The sequence below is a fragment of the Tursiops truncatus genome, chromosome 14 (genome assembly GCF_011762595.2).
Source record: "Tursiops truncatus isolate mTurTru1 chromosome 14, mTurTru1.mat.Y, whole genome shotgun sequence".
NCBI classification, from domain to species: domain Eukaryota; kingdom Metazoa; phylum Chordata; class Mammalia; order Artiodactyla; family Delphinidae; genus Tursiops; species Tursiops truncatus.
Genome location: NC_047047.1, coordinates 8898903 through 8918621, shown reverse-complemented (window position 1 = coordinate 8918621; position 19719 = coordinate 8898903). Strand labels below are relative to the sequence as shown.

General features: G+C 48.2%; 2 protein-coding genes across 10 annotated transcripts in view; one reads left to right on the top strand and one right to left on the bottom strand.

The window, feature by feature from the left end:
- KANSL3 (KAT8 regulatory NSL complex subunit 3) overlaps positions 1-3568 on the bottom strand; it is a 41355-nt gene extending 37787 nt beyond the window's left edge. For 6 of the 9 annotated variants that reach the window (XM_073791087.1, XM_019931117.3, XM_073791085.1 and 3 more), the window contains exons 1-2: positions 3495-3568; positions 2235-2499 (exon numbers count right to left, since the gene is read on the bottom strand). In XM_073791087.1, coding sequence (XP_073647188.1) covers positions 2235-2449 — 215 coding nt within the window. In that variant the 5' untranslated portion in view covers positions 2450-2499; positions 3495-3568. Of the gene's footprint in view, positions 1-1683; positions 2500-2877; positions 3035-3096; positions 3432-3494 lie in introns of those variants that run through there. The other 3 variants (XM_019931115.3, XM_019931116.3, XM_019931120.3) reach the window with 3 other exon arrangements.
- Positions 3569-10042: 6474 nt separating this feature from the next.
- FER1L5 (fer-1 like family member 5) overlaps positions 10043-19719 on the top strand; it is a 48160-nt gene continuing 38483 nt past the window's right edge. The window contains 9 exon segments of the mRNA XM_073791753.1: positions 10043-10127; positions 12306-12358; positions 12947-13038; positions 13730-13838; positions 14870-14924; positions 15384-15493; positions 17159-17287; positions 18465-18527; positions 19271-19321. Of these exon segments, the coding sequence (XP_073647854.1) occupies positions 10043-10127; positions 12306-12358; positions 12947-13038; positions 13730-13838; positions 14870-14924; positions 15384-15493; positions 17159-17287; positions 18465-18527; positions 19271-19321 (747 nt within the window).

Genomic DNA, 19719 nt, shown 5'->3' with positions numbered 1-19719 from the left:
AGAGTTCTGTCGGGCGGTGTTGGTCTAGAGTTTTAAATAAATTCATACAAACTTGCCCTTTCCTTAGCAAGTCAACTGGTAGTTAATGATATGCTATAAAAGCCTATGATTGTCTAAGACAGATCACCTGGAATGCAGACGCCTTAGCTTACTCTGTAAGGAGCCTACAACAGAAACAAACATAAGTGGATACCTGAAGGATCTTTCATATTTTAAAATGTTAAAGAAATCCTAGTGCCATGAGGGTCCTTCACTGCACCAACTTTGTCACCCAAAATCCGATGTCAATCAAACTGGCCCACTGGCTATCTACCGAACATCACTTTAACTTTTTGACCTCAAGGATGTTATTGTATCCATTCCCAATGGCTGGAATAATTATACCATTATGAAATGAAGTGAAATAATGTGCAGCTAGATTTGGTGGTGGGTGAAAGAGCTGATTATCTTCTGTGGACCAGACATTGGACAAGATACTTAGACTTGTCTTCCTAAAATAGAACTCCTGATTTCACCATTCCAACCACATCTTCCCCAAGCCTTCCCCGACTCATGGCACCACCCACCTGCTCAAGCCAGAAATCTAAGAGTCATCCGAATGTTGCCTTTCCCCTTAACCCTGGCTACTCCTTCCAATTCACTACAGCAGGGCATGTTGGATGGACCTACAAAATACACCTCAAGGCCAACCGTTTTTCTCCACCTGTTACTATTCCTGCTCCATCAGGCTCATGATCTCTGGCCCCAACCACTGCAATGGTCTTCTAGCAGGTCTTATCTACTCCACTCCTGCACTATAATCTATTCAACAAAAATTCAGAGTGATCTTTTCAAATAAAAATCCAATCTCTAGCTTAAAATCCTTCAATGACTTCTTACCAACTCTTAGGATCAAATTCCTACATGAGGTAGCCTCTGCCAACTTCTCCCTTAGCTCCCACTTACACCCCCATTGCAACCACATTCTGGACCCAATGGCCTGAAAAGAGTTCCTAAAACATGCCAAACTCCCACTTTCAGGGCCAATATGTGGAGCCAGTCTATAAAAGGACATAATTTTCTGAGTACTGAAATGACCAAATCCACAAAATCTCACTTTAAGAAAATATCATGAGATATGAACACAGGAGTCTCAATATCAAGAAGCTATTACATAACTAAGAGAAAGACCTCAAATTCTATTTAAAAGAGCTCTTCAGTTATGCCCTAGGCCAGAAGCATCAGGATTATGCTGGATTATTCCCTAAAGTCACAGACCCCATGCCCTGTACATTCAAAGTAGGCCAACAAAATGCTGCTCTCACTGGGAAAAGAAATAAAAACCACTATTCTACACGTGTTGAACACACACATCATGGTACTTCTAGCTCATTAAGGCTCACTGGGGGATCTAAAAAAGCAAAACACGAGATCTCTATTCTCCAACAAACCTAAAACCTGTGCCAGGGGAAAGATTAAACATCAGGTCAGATTAAAACAAACAAACAAAAAAACCTCTTCCCAATAAAAGTTTATAAAATTACTAAGGGCATGATTTAAGCATCAAAATAGAATATATCAACATATCTTGAAACACCAGTAATCAGAACACCTTAAAGGTCAAAAGAACTGCTAAATGAGTTTATTTAGGCCAAATGTAATTCTATCACATATTACATGGTAAATTTATTAAAAAGTCCTTACCCTATAATGTAGGCGGGCTGAATATGTAACCAGACCTAGGAAGGGTTAAGATCAACCCATGGTGACAGTTCTGTAACAAGCTAAGAGAGAAAGCAAGGTCCTGGGGCATATGCTCCTCAACTTTCCAGGTGAAGCCAGGAAAAGCAAATCGAATTACCGTAAAAAAGTTATTGCTGCCAGTGTTGGAACCAGATCACTGGACTAAAGGAATGAGTCTAATCCTAGGTGGCAATGTTTAAAAGTCAACTCTTCAGTCTTTTTCTTCACAGTTGAAACAATCCTCTTCAATTCCTCTTCCCAGACAAGTCCTGTTATCTAAGTTGTTTGCTTTCCTTTGAACATCTTGCTTTCCTAACTCATTAGATGTCTTGATGTAGGTGTCCACATATAGGCCTGATAACCTCACGATGTTTAACAGTGATGCCTGAATTAAACATCCAAGCCCCACCCCCCCTTTACCATCTCCCACAGTAAAATCCGCTCTAATCTCCAAATCTGATCACTGCCCAGTTAGGGCAATGGCCACCCTTAGGAGAGAAGCCCAAACTCACATGGTACTTTCGTGCTGCCTCCGGGGAGTAACAAAGAGCATGCGGGTGGGCCGGGCACTACTGGCATCTGGGTGGGCACTCCACGGCTTGGCATAGCTATGATCCAGAAACACCAGGTCCAGCTCCCGCTCATGCACCGAAAGCTGGAAGAGCAGCGAGGTGCCCATGCGCCGCGCTGACGTCTGGAAGTCCCTCTCCCCACCGCGGTGGGCCATGTCAGAAGAGGGGCAGCAAGTCAGAGAACGGGTACCTGCATGCTAGTCACCTGCAGTGAAAAGTTCCAGTTTAAGTCAATTCAAATGCTCAGAATTTCTTCCAACCTAGAACATCTAACAGGCTTCTTACTTTTGTGACCTTCTAGCATTCGTTACTGAGTATCCATCACACTACAGACCCTTGCCCACGTAGGGAGGGCTCCTGAGATCCCACTCCACCACCAAAAAAGGCTATAGCACCACCTCCATCCTCAATCTCTACAATTTGGTCCGCTGCAAAGCCGAGGGACTCCAATGTTCACCAAGGCAGATACTAAACTTGCTTGGCCAGCGCCCTAATTTCCTACGTGGGCGGGACGGGTTTTGGCAAACAAGAGGAATTACAAATACTAATAATTCTGAAGCTAAGGGTCTCTACGGCTGCACACCATTCTCGAAAGCTTCCCAGAGCCGTCTCCAGCAGTAGCGTGAGCATCCCAGGAACAGCTGCTTAACGTGGGCCTCACGGAAGCCCTTGACGTCTCGTTTGTGTTAAACAAAAGTTTTGCAACGACTTCATAATGTTCTGGAGTTTTAAAAATATACAGGTGAGAGCTCCTCCCCAAAATTTGTAACAATGCTATGCGAGGAAGACCCCTCTCCCTCACCGAGGCCGGGGTGGTCCCTGGGGAACCGCCCTCTGCTCCAGGTACCCTTCGGGGGTCCAGCCACCGAGCCTCAAAACCGCCCCAGCTGGTAGCCAGGGCTTGTGATTCGCACGTTACAGACGGAGGCGCCGGTTCAGGGGGATGGAGTGACTTAGCCAAGGTCACCGAGAGTTCACGACGAGGAGGAGCCGCCTCCCGCCCACCCCGGCCCCGCGCAGCGCCCGCGTCACGGCGGCCCGAGTCCGCCCCCGGCCCCACACGGCCGTCCGACCCGGGCCGCCCGGTCCCCGCGCACCCTGGGAGCCCGGAGGTCCTCACCGAGACCCCCGCCCACACCGACACGGGCCTCAACCCCACCCCGGGCCCGCCACCCCCGCCGGGGCCGACCCTTCCCTCACCCACAACCTTCCGGCCGCGCGCTCAGCCCTGGCCGGATTCCTGTGCGCTTGCGCATTACCGCCTCCAAGCCCCGGCGCCCCGGGCACCGAACAAAACGCGGAAGTGGATTACAGCCTGGGAAGGGAGGGGCGGTGAGCCGCAAAACCCGGAACGGATATAGCTGCGGGGGAAGAGAAGAGCCCAGAACACGAGCGGGTCTCGCAGGCAAGACAGCGCAGAGTCCGGAGTTCGGGCCTATTGCATCTTCAGCAGGGAAAACTAGGGCGAGGGAGGAGGCTGGCTCCTGCAGCCCCTGTTCTCGCTTCCCCGCATTGTTGCTTTGCCGGGTGGCTGGCATACTTCTTTCCTTTAATTAATTTTTATTGGAGTATAGTTGCCTTCTTTTCAAATCTATGTAAATAACTGTTTAAGAAACTTACAGGGGCTTCCCTGGTGGCGCAGTGGTTGAGAATCCGCCTGCCAATGCAGGGGACACGGGTTCAAGCCCTGGTCTGGGAAGATCCCACATGCCGCGGAGTAACAAAGCCCGTGCGCCACAACTACTGAGCCTGTGCTCCGCAACAAGAGAGGCCGCGACAGTGAGAGGCCCGCGCACCGCGATGAAGAGTGGCCCCCGCTCGCTGCAACTAGAGAAAGCCCTCGCACAGAAACGAAGACCCCACACAGCCATAAATAAATAAATAAATTTTAAAGAAACAGACTTACAGACATAGAAAACAAACTCATGGTTACCAAAGGGGAAAACGGGGAGGGGGATAAATTAGGAGTTTGGGATTAGCAGATACAAACTACTATATATAAAATAGGTAAACAGGGGCTTCCCTGGTGGCGCAGTGGTTGAGAGTCCGCCTGACGATGCAGGGGACACGGGTTTGTGCCCCGGTCCGGGAAGATCCCACATGCTGCAGAGTGGCTAAGCCCGTGAGCCATGGCAGCTGAGCCTGTGCGTCCGGAGCCTGTGCTCCGCAACAGGAGAGGCCACAAAAGTGAGAGGCCTGCGTACCACAAAAAAAAAAGTAAACAGTAAGGTCCTACTGTATAGCACAGGGAACTGCACTCAATATCTTTAAATAAACTATAATGGAAAAGAATATGAAAAAGAACATATATACATATATGTGTGTGTGTGTGTGTGTGTGTGTGTGTGTGTATAACTGAATCACTATGCTGTACACCAGAAACAAACACAGCATTGTAAATCAACTATACTTCAATTAAAAAAAAACTGTTTAATTTATAATTGTGATAGTAAGGGCTGGTATTTAGAGAATGCCAATCAAATTCTAAGTAACATAAATAACCTACTTCATTTAATCCTCTCAGTGACTTTATATGCTAGGTTCTATTATAGTCATATCCATAGAAGTCAAGTATTTTGCCTAAGGTTACACAGCTAGTAAGTATCAAAGGCAGAACTGGAACCAGGCAGCCTGGCTTCAGAACCTCCTCACAGCTCCACTCCCCACCATGCCTACTGCAATAAGGAAAAGTGGATGGTGATCTGAGCACGTCGAACAGCAAGCCAGCCTTGGCTTGGGTGATGGGGTGGGTGTCCCTGGGAAGGTGACCTTAAAGCTGAAACCAAAGGAAGAGAATACGGTAGCATGGTAGATGCTGGGTGAGAAGCTCTCCAGGAGAAGGAACAGCAAAGACAAAGGCTCTGGGGCAGAAAACAGCTTTAGAATATTAAAAAAAAAAAAAAAAAAGTGGCAAGAACAGTGTAGCTAGGAAGCAGTGGTCAATAAGTGGAGAGAGATGAGGTTGGAGAGGCAGACATAACTCAGACCCTAAAAGGCCCCAGATGCCCCAGTAAGAATTCTGGTACTGACCATAGATTGCTTTGAGTTAACTTTCCTCTGTGTTTTGTAAAGAGAGAGTAGATCCTAAAGTGGGGGATGTTAACCTTCTTCGTATCCTTCAGAGAACATAGCCAGAATATAGGGAATGGATCCTGTGTTGACTGATTGATGACCGATCAGTTGGTTGACTGACTGACAGTGGGACCCCAAGGCAAGAAACGTGGTTCAAGAAGAAAAATAAATCTTTACCACTTCACACCCGCTAGGATGTCTAAAAAAATCAATGGTGACAACAAAAAATGTGACAAAAAGTGTTGGCAAGTACGTGGAGAAATTGAAACCCTTGTACATCGCTGATTGGTTGGTAAGATGGTGCGACCTCTTTGGAAAACAGTCTGGCAGCTCCTCAGAATGTTAAGCATAGAGTTACCATATGACCCAGCAATTCCACTCCTACATATATACTCAAGAGAATTGAAAACATATGTACACATAACAAGTACACAAATGTTCACAGCAGCATTATTCATAATAACCCAAAAATGTTAACAACCTAAATGTCCATCAACTGATGAATGGATAAATAAAATGTGGTATATCCATACAATGGATGTATCAGCTCATAAAAGGGAATGATGTACAGTTGTCACCTGGTATCCAGATTGGTTCCAGGACCCCCCTTGGATACCAAAATCCACAGATGCTCAAATCCTTTACATAAAACAGTGTAGTATTTGCTTATAACCTACACACATCCTCTCAAATACTTTAAATCATCACTAGATTACTTATAATTCCTAATACAAGGTAAATGTTATGTAAATAGTTGCTGATGCACAGAAAATTCAAGTTTTGCTTCTGGGAACTTTATGGAATTTTTGTTTTTTAATATTTTCCATCTGCAGTTGGTTGAATCCATGGATGTGGAACCCATGGATTCGGGGTGGCCAACTGTACTGATACATGTTACAAAACGGATGAACCTTGAAAACATTATGCTCAGTGAAAGAAGCCAGACACAAAGGCCACATATTATATGATTCCATTCATATGAAATGTCAGAATAGCAAATCTATAGAGACAAAGTGGATTCATGGTTTCCAGGGGCTATGGGAAGGGGGAAATGGGAAGAGACTGCTAATGAATATGAGGTTTCTTTTCAGGGTGATGAAATGTTCTGGAATTAGATAGTGATGACAGTTGCACAACCTTGTGAATATACTAAAAACCTGAACAGTACTGTTTAAAATACTGAATCTATGGTATGTGAATTATATCTTAGTAAAGCTGCTATTAAAAAAAATGCTTTATTGTTTTAAGACACTGAGATTTTTGGAGATGTTTGTTACCTCAGCATAACATAGCCCATCCTGACTGATACATCCAGCCAGACTATCAGTCAAGTGCAAGGGCGGAATAAAGACATGTGCAGACCTACAAACACTCAAAAAATTCAGAAAGCTATGGAAAATCGTGTTCCACTAAGATGAGAGAGTAACTCAAGAAAGAGGAAAGGATCTGGGAAACAGAGTCCAACACAGGAGACAAACGGGGGAATTCTAAAACTGGTGGTGAAGTAGGGAAGCCCCAGGATGATGGCTGTGCTACAGGACTGGGGAGCAACCAATGTAGACTAGAGAGGAGAGGAGGCCAGGAGAGATCTCCCCAGGGCTCAGGGAAAATGAAAAAACTGGTAAAATACCTGATGGATTTGAACCTGGGGGAGACTGTATTAAAAGGAGATCACAGAGCTGTTGAAGGATGTTAAAAGACTTGGTCAGACTTTTAAGAAAAGCAAGCAAATGAAAAAAACGAAGCAATTTGTAAATTACAGAAAAACACAAAGTTGTATTAGAAAGGATGAGGAGGACTTCCCTGGTGGCACAGTGGTTAAGAACCCGCCTGCCAATGCAGGGGACACGGATTCAAGCCCTGGTCCAGGAAGATCCCACATGCCTCAGGGCAACTAAGCCCATGCGCCACAACTAGAGCCTGCACTCTAGAGCCTACGAGCCACAACTACTGAGCCCGTGTGCCACAACTACTAAAACAACTAAGCAATGAGCAACTAAGCCCGTGCTCTGCAACAAGAGAAGCCACCGCAATGAGAAGTCGGCACACCGCAACGAAGAGTAGCCCCAGCTCACCACAACTAGAGAAAGCCTGCGCACAGCAACGAAGACCCAACGCAGCCAAAAATTAATTAATTAATTAATTTTAAAAAAAGAAAGGATGTGGAATTGGAGGGTACTACTTGATCTGCAGTTAAAAAAACATACATTATTATAAAAATGAAAATACTGAATGTAGATTCAGCTCCCAAATGAGATACAATTATGAGAACAGGATGCAGGAAAGGCAGGTGTAAGAAAGCTGCCATGGTGTGATAAACAGCAGTAGATAATATCTAAAAGTGATGAGTTGGGGGAAGTTTGGGAGAGAGAAGCTAGGAGGTGGGAAAGGAGTGAGAGACGATATAAAAGAGATGACTTGATAGACAGAGTCTCAAAGTGAAAAATTCAAGAGATGCTATTTAAATATGCTATTTAGAGGTTAATACTACTATTAGGATGACAGGAAAAGAGCAGCCTTCGGTCCATCTCTCCCCACGGTTAACTCTCTTTCCCTGGCACTTATCCTGAGCCTTCATTCTGCTGTTTTTTTCTTTATACTCTGATCAGCGCTGTGTATGGGTTTGTATCTTTTCTCTTCCCCTCTTCCTTCCTCAGCACACCAGGTTTATCATTTTTTTCATTCTTTGCCAATTTGGGAGGTGATAAATGGTATCTTGTTGTATTTCTTTGCTTATTAAGGAGGTTGAATTTTTTTTAACATCTTTTTTGTTTTTTGGGCTTCTGAGTCCAATTTGGCAAAGTGATAAACAGTATCTCATTGCGTTTCTTCCTTTTCTTTTTTCATAAATTTATTTATTTATTTTTGGCTGCATTGGGTCTTCGTTTCTGTGCATGGGCTCTTCTCTAGTTGTGGTGAGCGGGGGCTACTCTCTTGTGGTGCATGGGCTTCTCACTGCGGTGGCTTCTCTTGTTGCGGAGCATGGGCTCTAGGCACGCAGGCATCAGTATATATGGCTCACGGGCTCTAGAGTGTAGGCTCAGTAGTTGTGGTGCATGGACTTATTTGCTCCGCAGCATGTGGGATCTTCCTGGACCAGTACTCGATCCCGTGTCCCCTGCATTGGCAGGCAGATTCTTAACCACTGCGCCACCAGGGAAGTTCTCATTGTGTTTCTTTGATTATTAAGCAGGCTGAATTTTTTTTACATCTTTTTTTTTTGGTCCATTTGGACAGTCATCTAATCTATACTTTGCCCCATTTTCCTTTGGAGTATTCATCTTTTTCTTATTGAATTATAAGAGCTGTTGCAAACATTCCCTACTTTGATATACCTTTATTTATTTATTTTTTTGTGGTACGCGGGCCTCTCACTGCCGTGGCCTCTCCCATTGCGAAGCACAGGCTCCGGACGGGCAGGCTCAGCGGCCACGGCCCACGGGCCCTGCCGCTCCGCAGCATGCGGGATCCTCCCAGACCGGGGCACGAACCCGCGTCCCCTGCATCGGCCAGCGGACTCACAACCACTGTGCCACCAGGGAAGCTCTGATATACCTTTTAAGGTATATTTTTCTGTACAAGAATCTTGAATTTTATGCGGTCAAATCTATCCGTCTCTTCCTTTTCCTGGGTTTGCCTTTTGTGTCATGCTTAGTTTGGAAAATTATTAACAAAGCAACAAGCATTGTGTTGTGTTTACATTTCAAGAAAAACTGTCAGGAAGTACTTTTTAAACCTGCTGAAAGCAGTCCTAACACCAAGATCACACATTCAGTTTTTTGGGGTTTTTTTGCTCTAAAACATACCCATGCATGTTTTAGAATGGGTAGTAAGCTTACTGCTAAATTGTTTCATCAACGAATATACTTTTTTAAAACATCTATTAATTTTCACGCTAACTATTGGATAAGGTATAATTTTTATAATGTTCAACCCTAAAGCAGAAAAAACTTAGGGACAAGAGCAATGACCCCGTTCCATCCTCATGCTGAGAGGCCTTGAGGGCAATGAAGATGCCACAGCAAGATAATATGTCAGTGAGATTTTTCTTTAACCTTACAAACCCAGCTGGCGTAAGAGCTCATTGATGAGAAAGCTAGTTTCTGTTGGTTCAAGAGAGACTCATATCTAGACTCACGTTTCCTTTAGAGAAAAGGAGGCCTAAATGTTTGCTTCCACATTAGGAAGGACTTCTGAAACACCACTGAAATCGTCTTTGATTTCCTTATTTCTTTTCTCAGCTCACCTCCCTTCTCTATTTTCTCACCTAAACTGTGTGACTTTGGCAATGGTTCACTCCAGATAACTTGCTTGTATAAAGGGCGGATATTATCCTTCTACCTGATCTTGAAATCAGAAGGACAGTAAGAACGAGAGAGAAAAGAGAACGGAAGGAGGAAGTGAAGTTCAGCCAAACTGGTTTGTTTCTACAGCCCTGGGCGCCTCAAGCCACTGGCTTCGTACTCTGTGATTTCTTCTTCCTTCCGTTCTCCTCATTCCTCTCCAGAACCAAGAACCACCACCCAAGAACCACTGACCTTTGTGACATCACCTCTCTTGCTAAGCAACACACTCGGGACCTTCCTTACCCCCTGAGCCCTGGGAGAAGCTTTGGACCAAGTTGCTCCAAGAAGGAAGCTTTGCCAGAGAAGGACGGAGGGAAGTAGGTGGAAGAGATGCTGCGGCTTGTCGTGTGGTCGGCCAAGATTAGCCCACCCCTGAGCCCCCCACCCAGACCCTGCGTGTCCGTGTACTTCAGAGGTGAGAGCCAGGAGCCCTGAGAGGCAACATACGTTCAATGAAAAACTAGATTTATCGGTGCCCTGTGTCACAGAAAGGTGAGGTAGACACCGTCTGGCTCTTTCAAATTTATCATCCTTGTTGCTATTATTTCTCTTAGTATGACTCCTCTGCCTCCCATTTTTTCCGGAGAGTGACTACTGGAGAAAAAGAAGATGAATACTTCTCAAGTTTCTTCTATGAACTAGGGCTGTGCCACAAACAGTTTAAAAAAACCCCAAGTACCTGCTTCATAGGATGGCTGTGAGGATTTGAAAAGATAATATACAGACAGGTCTTTGTACAACTTCTAGTAATAACTGCTCAATTGGATGAATTACTTTTATAATCAACAAAGTTTCATCATAAACGTAATGATTTTTGATCCTCACAACAATTCTATGAGGCAAGTTTTATTGTCTCAATTTTTCATAGATAAGGAAAAAAGTCCAAGAAAGGTGGGAGGGGTGGTGTAAAGGATTTATGAGAGAAAATGAAAGAGGTTAAGTGTATCTATATAACAAAGAGCTGGGAACAAAAAGGGGAAAAGGGAAAGAAAGATGAACAGTCTGTTGGAGGAGAGAAAGGGGGTGGACACAGGCAAATGAGGTTTTCCAGGAAGTGTGGAGAGTGAGAAAATTGGGACCAAGAGAAAATAGGACACAGTAGTTTCCAAAAGAAATGAGCGAAGACTGAAATTCCTTAAGTTTTTTTCTGGCCTGTGAAACCCTGCTTGCTGAGTATGCTATCACTCAGAGATGGAACACTCAGGACTCCAGGTGCACAGGGTGATGTAGGTTTATGTCCCCAGTTTGCGGGTTGAAAGAGGTGTAGTGGAGGTTCAGCATGTCTTTGCCCTGAAACTAATTTTATGGTGAGCTGGGGAACAGTCTGATTCCAAGCCATCTTCCCTGTCACCTCCCAGGCATTGTCCTTCTCCTCCTAGAAATCTCTCTTACAAAGATGCCTACAGGGCTTCCCTGGTGGTGCAGTGGTTGAGAGTCCGCCTGCTGATGCAGGGGACACAGGTTCGTGCCCCAGTCTGGGAAGATCCCACATGCCGCGGAGCGGCTGGGCCCGTGAGCCATGGCCGCTGAGCCTGCGCGTCCGGAGCCTGTGCTCCGCAACGGGAGAGGCCACGGCAGTGAGAGGTCCGTGTACCGCAAAAAAAAAAAAAAAAAAAGATGCCTACGACCCAGAATCCTGGGTTTGCCCCCAGATTTCCTACACATTTTTATAACTGAATGTTTGTTTGAAATCCTTTATTCCTTTTTCACCTGTCGTTTCTAGCCCCGCTTCCCCCATATACCATCCCCTACAGTGTCCCCCTTTCCCACTACTGGACAGGCACAGAGAGTCCCCTGCTTCTCCCCCCACCCCCGACTGTCTCCTCTCTCTTCTCTCTCACACACATTCTTTCCTTGGGAAGAATCTCAAATTTAGCAATTTAGAGGTTCTTTGCAGGGCTATAGACTGTTCTTTGTTAAAGATATTTCTGGGGAAGGCATATTTTAGTGGATAAAGAGCTGTCAACCCATTAGAGATATTTTGGGATGTATTAGGGTACACTAGCTTTGCTCGGTCACAGCGGAACCCTTAAATCCCAGTGCCTTAACACAACAAAAGTTTACCTCTTGCCCACACCAAGGGCTGCATCGACTGTGCAGATCAGGCAACAATCCTGAATGACTCCTCCAAACAGTCGTTTAGGGACCAGCTGCTCTTTGCTTGTGGCTGCAAAGTCACCAGGTACCACCCAACAGGTGGTGCGAGCGCATGTGGAGAGTGGGGAGGAGAACGGAGACTCTCATGGGAGATTTTGGGAGCCAGTCCAGGCTGTGGTGAGCACGGATCCCACACTCGGTTGGCCAGAATGAGTCACACGGCCGCACCCGGCTGCAAGATGGCTGGGAACTATGTACCCAGGAAGAAAATGAAATGAACACATAACATTATCTGACACATGGGGTGATGTCACTCTTATAAAAAGTGAGAAAATTTGAAATCTCCAGAGTAGGAAAGAATCAGTGCTGTATCACATCTGCCAATGTAGACTTGATGTTTTCTACATCTAGATAAGTCCTACCCCTCTTTGCTCACTTGAACCTAGACTTTGAAATATTTCCTACCACTAATGCCGGCCCCTTGGTGTCTTTGCAGATGTCCAGAGGACAACTCATGAGGTGGAAGGCAATCATCCCATATGGAACGAGGTAAAACACATCAGGCAAGCCCAGATGAGGCAATGACAAGCCCCACAGTGAGGCTGGGTCCAGACCGTGCCCAGGAGTCTAGGGAGGGGACAGGGAGCCTCATCAGCCTTTCCCAAGGCTGGAACATCGTGCCCTGCAAGTAGCCTCTAAGCTGAGAAGGCCGTGCAGGTCTCGGGGCCACAGCAGCTCTTGGCCCATCTCACCCACTCTGGGGATGGACCCATCTTGTCCAACCAGGCCGTCCTGATGTTCCCAGAAACCTGAAATAGAGACAGGCCTCCTTGTGTAGGATCCCCTCTCATCTCCCATCCATCCATGTCCCCCCACCCAGTCCCCAAACCCCTTAGCTACTAACAAGCCCACAATACTGCTCAACTCCCACAGTTAAGCTGTGGGAGCCCAGGTAGGTTGCCTGGTCCCTTGGTGAAGGTAGCAAATGCCATCCTCTTAGGAAATTAGACTTGAGAGATATTCCTCAGTTTGAGAGAAACACAGGGCCAGCCCGTTCCCTGTATATTTTCGAATTTCCTAGGAGGATGGAAAAGGGAGGGGAGAGGGAGGATGTTGACCTGTTTGTGCCTCCCACAGACCCTCATCTGGCACCTCTGGAACCGCCCCCTGCAAAAGGACTCTTTCCTGCAAGTCACCCTTCGGGACATGGGCTCAGTAAAGAAGGAAAGGTAAGGCAGAGAGAGAGACAGGAGGAGCCTGGTTCTCTGACTAAAGCTACGGCAGATGCTGCATCTGTAACTCACTCAGATGCAAGGACCAGAATCCACTCCAGACAGCTAATGCAAAAAAAACAAAGGTGGGGTGTGTGTATATGAAGGCTAGGTATACAGATGGACAGATCAACTAGAACTAGGAAACTGGGGACCCAGGGACAGTTCTGTCTCTTCTGAAGGCACAGAATCTTAAATCTCTTTCTCTCTGCCCAACCCTGGCTTCTCATCACAGCCCCATTCTAGTGCCTCACTGAGACTGGGGCTATGGCATCCCAGGTCAAAATTCCCAGGACAGAGAATCTGACTGGCCCAGCTTTGGTCAGGTGCCCACTTCCTGGTCCAATCAGCTGTTACTTGGCACAGGTCCCATTCCGGAGGCGTGTGGGTGCAGAGCTTCTGGGAAAAGGCTGGGCAGGGCAGAGCCAGTAACTGGGGTGCCCACTGTCCAGGAAACCCCAAAGCCAATTCCCAGAGAGTTGAGAGCCCTCTGGTGGATGCTCCCAGTCAACAGCATCCTTCCTGAAGCCTCGGTGGGCAGCACAGCTTCGAGGAGAGAAAGACATCTCGGGATAAAGTCATGCCTGGGACGGAGAAGGACACCATTTCCTCTGGCTCAGGAGCTCACACCTGCTCTTTGTCTCCCCAGGTTCATTGGCCTGGCCACAATACTGCTCAAGCCCTTGGTGAAAAAACCAAGTGAGATCCTTTTCGTGAAGGACCTGACCCTGCTCAACCATTCCATGATGCCCACAGATGTGAGTCGGGCCCTAGGAAGTGTGCGTGGAGGAGTGGGGGCAGCTGGTGAAGCTGAGCTATCCACTCCAGCAGAGTGCCAGTGTGCCCCCAACCCAGAGAGCACTTTCTGCCCTGCGGGGGACCCATCACACTTCCCATCATCTCCCCAACTTCCCCGTGCTGCCCTCCATCCACCTACCCACATCTCCACCCTTCGTCCTCCCATTGAGATTGAGTGTTCAGTTGATTGTCCACTGGTGTCAGCAACTATGCAAGGCCTGGGATACAAAATTGAATGAAACCCACATCTGTTGTCACTCTCGGTGACAAGTGCTCCAGCACGTGTATATTGGGGTCAGTGAGCTATTTCACTGAGGTCAAGAGAGAATGAACAATTCCACTTGGGAGGAAATGGAAGGCTTTACAGGGGAGGTGATTAAGATGTGTGGAAACACATGAAGACCAACCAGATGAGAACAAGCAAAGGTGATTTATTCAGAGCTTGCTATATAACAAGGGAGTCAGCCACCATCACTTGGCTTTGACAGAGACTCAAAGGCAGGCAGAGGAGTGGGAAAGCTCTATGTTTAGAGCACTTAGGGAGTGTTTAGGGGTCGATTCTGATGATGGTCTGGAGGATGGACGGTCAGTGAGAGTGCTTGCAGGCAGGAGGTCAGTTAGGTGTTTGCTGGAGTTCCCACATGAGGTCATAAGACATTGGGCTCGGAGGTTAGCCTCAGTGGTTCTAGACTGGTCTCAAGTCAACCCTCTCTCTCCTCCCCACCCTGCTGCATCCTCTTCTGTCACCACCACTAATGTGTGCCTCCTGTATTCTTCAAACCCCATCCATGGTAACCCATTGCTCTCTCCAGTTTATAACCTCCCTCCATCCCAGACCGCACAGGCCCCCATGGTGTGGTCCTGTGCCATGGCCAGCATCACTCCACCCGGGAAGACTGGGTGTGGCCCCTGCCAGGCTGGACCATGTTCCAGTGCTATGATTTGGCCGAGGACTGCAGGATCTTACAGCTCCCCTGCCTTTGCTTTGCAGTGCACTGTCACCCTACAGGTGGCCCTTATGACCCCCAAGGATATCGAGAAGATAGGTATGTACTTCCATGGGACTAAACCCTGCATTTCACCAAGCATAGCTGGATGGGCTCTTGGGGATCTTGGAGACTCAACCACTGAGCCCTACAGAAGGATAGTGACCAGGTTAGGGTCTGTAGGCCAGATCTCCGGACACCTGCCTGAGGTCACCTGTCCTCCCAATGTGTCCACTTGTCGTCTGTAGACAGAAGACCCAGCCTCCAATGGGCTGCAGAGAGAGGCAAGGATGGCCATTTCCAAGGGCCTCCATATGTAGAATGTGAGGCCCAGGGTTGCCCATGGTGGGTGGAGACCATGGGAATGTCTGGGGAGGATATGTGCCCTTGTCAGGGCCTCTTGGCCATGATTTTAGTCAGGAGCTGGTCACTGGGGATAGAACACTGAAATGGGGGAAATGCCTCCAAGTCTCCTGAGCCCCAGCCTCTGAGAGCCCACCATGGACTATGTTTCCCCAGGCGATGAAGACCACCTGGCCATAATGGCACAAGAGGTGACCAGGCAGCAACGGATGTTTCCCAGCTCCGCTGTACACAAGGCTCTGTCCCCAAAGCCTCAGCACTTCCAGGTAAGGCCGTCCAGGGTGAAAGCCCACATGATTTGGCCGACACCCTCACTGTGTTCCCAGGCCATCCCTGCCTCTCTACAAGGTCATGGAGGAAGGTCAGGGCTTCAGATTGCTCTCCAGGTCCTCAGATCTTCACCACATCCTCTGCCCCTCCAGGGGCCATTCTGGGAAACTTCTGCATGTGGCTGCCACGTGCTCAGGAGACTGGGAGTCATCCTTGGCTGCCCCTCCTCCCCCCAACCCCCGCCCCCCATCCAGTCAGTGGCCAAGTCCTAGCTCTTCATATCACCTGGCCGCACCCATTTCTCCATTGCCTCTTCCATCCCCTGGTCCCAGACAACAGCATCCCTTCTCTGGACCACCTTGAATAGGCTCCTCCCAAACTCCCAGCCCCCAGCTCTCTCCTGTCCATTTTTCAGTCCAAGTGGTCTTTCCAAGATGTCATTCTTGGGACTTCCCTGGCAGTCCAGTGGTTAAGACTCCATGCTCCCGAAGCAGGGGGCATGGATTCGATCCCTGGTCGGTGAACTAATATCCCACATGCCGCATGACGTGGCCAAAAAATAAATAAAGTCCTTCTTATCATGCCATGCGTGTGCCTAAAACTGTTCTTAAAAATGAGGACTCCCAGTGTTCTCAGGACATAACCCAAACTCCTTACGATGGCTTCCCAGGCCCTTGATAACCCAAGCCTGGCCCCCAGGCCACTCTGTCCCCTGCCCCTGCCCCGCCCCGCCCTGCTGTAACATCCTGCACAACTTACAGTCCCCACTCTCAAGACTTTCTCCCCAGCCACCAGGCCTTTGCACGTGCTGTCGCCTCCTTTGGAGAACATTCCCTCTCCCCATTGGCCCTGTCCCCCTTCACGAGGCTAGCTGGCCACAGGATAGAAGGTCAGCGTGCCCAAATCACTACCCTTCCTACGTACTAGTGCGTAGGGCAAAGTTCTGACATGAGGCCTGTTTGCATGGTTTGACCACTCTTGTCTCTGATGGTCAGGTAGCTGCATGTGTATTAATCCTTGAAGGGCCCCTGGACTTGATGGAGACACAGGAGGCCTCATGGAGAATGGCCGGATCCAGGGGCTGGGCTGGGAGAGCTGCGTGCTGTTACTACCTCTAGTCACGACAGGCTCCCACGACTGTGCCCTGCCAGCCGCCGCCATCTCCAGTTCCTTCCCCTGGGGCCTTAGCCTGGATCTTACAGGCTCTTCTCCCTCCCACCTTCTAATTCTAGGCTCAGACTTCATCGTCCCTTTACTGAGTCTCAGGAAAGTATATAAAAGCAGAAGAAGAAGAAATCACAAATCAGAGATGAAATCACAGATCAAATCACAGATCATAGATTCAACTGCACAGAACTTTAAAATGTTCGATTCCCTGAAAAGATCGCAGACAAACTTAAAAAGACAGCAAACTGAGAAATGTTAGACTTTATTCTGTAACAAGTCCTACCACTCAAGAAACACCCAAGATGAAAAGGGCAAAGCGGAGGTGACAGTTCCCAGAAAAGGAAAGAGAAGGAACCATGGCCTTCCCAGGGCCCATGGGGTCGCTTTCTATCCGCAGTAGATGTTTCTTATCAGAACATATTGTTCTTCTAGGGAAGAGTCCCCACTGGGGAAGGGGAGCCCAACGTCAAGTTCCCCTGTTCGCTCCTCTGCAGGTCCGAGTGAAGGTGTTTGAAGCCCGGCAGCTCATGGGCAAGGACATCAAGCCGGTGGTGAAGGTGGTCATCGGAGGCTACCAGCACCACACGCGGATCAAGATGGGAAATAACCCTTTCTTCAATGAGGTGGGCAGCACGTGCCCTTCAGAGCCGAATGGGGGCACTAGGGCCAGGAGGGCCAGCCAAGGGCCGGGCATTTCCTGCCGGCAGCCAGCAAGCTTGCTCCCTGACACGGGTGCTTTCATTTGTTTGTTCCACAAACTCTTACTGGGCATGGAGGGCCAAACACTGGGCTTGGCACAGGGAATAGAGAGCGAGTAATTCCGAGCCCTGCATGGGGGGAGCCAGTGGTCTGTGGGGGGCCTCCCGCATATGTGAACACATAAAGGATGACAACCGGGCAAGACTGCGGTGCACAGGGATTGCAGCCGCGAAATGCAGACCCTCTGTAGCCCTGGCCACTGCAGAAGCCCCACCTCACAGCATCGTGTCTGACACGGTAGGAACTCCATGAACATGCGCCGAATTAATTGATGACTAGACCACCAAGGAAAAGATAAAAGCACGGTGCAGCAGGGGTTGGAGAGGACTCCGAAAGGGCAGGATGGGGAAAGATAATTCAGGAAAAAGGAATAGTGTTCTCAGAGGCCTGGAAAGGAGAAGCGGCAGGGCTGGTTGGCAGAACTGTAGACATGGGTGTAGTTGAAGGGGAGTGGCCGGAGGTGAGCCTTCAAAACGCCCTGGGGCCCCGTCATGGACGGGACTTGGGAGCCATGGAGGGATTCAAGCAGGAGAGTGACAGGGCCCGGTCTGCATCTGGGGGAGGAGGTTCTGGCTGCAGCAGGGAGTGGGGTGCAGTGGACCGAGAGGGCGATCTTTTTTTTTCGGCCGCGTTGCTCAGCTTGTGGGATCTTAGTTCCCTGACCAGGGATTGAACCCAGGCCCTCGGCAGTGAAAGCGCAGACTCCTAACCACCGGACCGCCAAGGAATTCCCAGGGCGATCTAGAAAGAAGCCGGGGCTTGAATCTCCATCCCAGGGCAGTTAGCTGGGCCTTGGTCTGCTTCTGACAAGTCCTCCAGGGATCCCTTATCCCACCCTTTGCTGGATAGAAAACCCCTCCGGGACCTGGCAGGCCTCTGCTTCTGTGGGGGGAGCGGTAGGTGGTAGTGAGCTGAAAGCCATTGAAATGGGTGAACAGCGGGGCAGAAACCTGCTAGTCTGAGGCTTCAGGCTTGCTGAGTCCCTGGGGGAAGTGGTGGAAGGAATGTCTCCTAAACACACCCCGACTCTCTCTGCTTCAGATCTTCTTTCAGAATTTTTATGAGGCTCCTGCAAAATTCTTCGACGACACCATCTTAATCCAGGTGAGGTGCTGGACAGGGTGGGTCCACTTTCTTGTCCCACCTCAATTCTGGAAAGTGCGTCAGCCCCGCATCCTTACCTGTAGAGCTAGAGTCACATCAGATGGTCTTTCTGACCCCAAGGCAGCACCTCTGCCACCTTCTTTATCCCGGCAACCGGACACTCCATTCATTCATTCATCCATTCATTCATTCATTCATTCAACAAATGTTATGGAAGGCCAACTGATAGGCCCTGAGCTCAGCTCCGAGGTGAACACAGCAGCCCTTTCCCATGTGCCAGTATTCTCATGCCACCCTTCAAATGTCCCCTCAACATGGGACATCCCTTTCTCCAATCAGAGGGAGCCCGGTAACAATGGTGAGCATGTATTTATCAAGTGCTTCCTATGTGCCCAGCACAGGGCTAAGGGGAGCAAGACTTCTCCCTTGAAAGTTTACATGTTCTTGAGAAATAGCCAGGACAGCATGCAGGGGAGAAAGTTGAGTGCAACAATTTGCTTTGTGGAGATCAAGTGAATTGTCCTCTCTGATCGATTTCCTCATCTGTAAAATGGAGCTGCAATATATGAACTTCACAGGGCTCCTCTGCGAATTAAATGAGAAAAACTACATGGAAGTGTCAGCCATTAGGAAGCATTGAGTAAATCCTGGAGAATCCAGATGTACCCTTATGATTCCTCCCATGGGGCTGGGGGAAATTGGGCTTGTGAATAACTGAGATCTTTCTGGAAACTCCCCTGCAGGTGATGAATTCCTCAGTGATGAGATTCAATGCAGAGATCGGGAGATTCCAAGTGAGCACTGGATGGAGGAGGCGCGGTTTGGTGAAACAGTTACAGTGACCCACCCTGGGCTCTAAGTCTAGGGGAAAGGATTTTGATGCTACAAGATCCAGATTTGGATCCACCTACCAACTGGGTGATTTAGACAAGTTATTCGGAGCCTCTACTTCCTCATCTGTAAAATGGGGATAATAATATACTCAACCCACAGGGTCATTGTGGGGATTAAAGTATGTAACATTTATGAAAGTGCTGGGTGCCACGTTGAATCCCCCCACACTTATAACACTGTGGAAGCAGAGGACTCAAAAGGTCAACCAAATTGCTGGAGAAACCTAGAGAAAGATTGCTGCCTATGAAGACAAGAGTAAAAAGATTTGCTTTGGGAAAGACCCAGGTTGAGAAGTGAG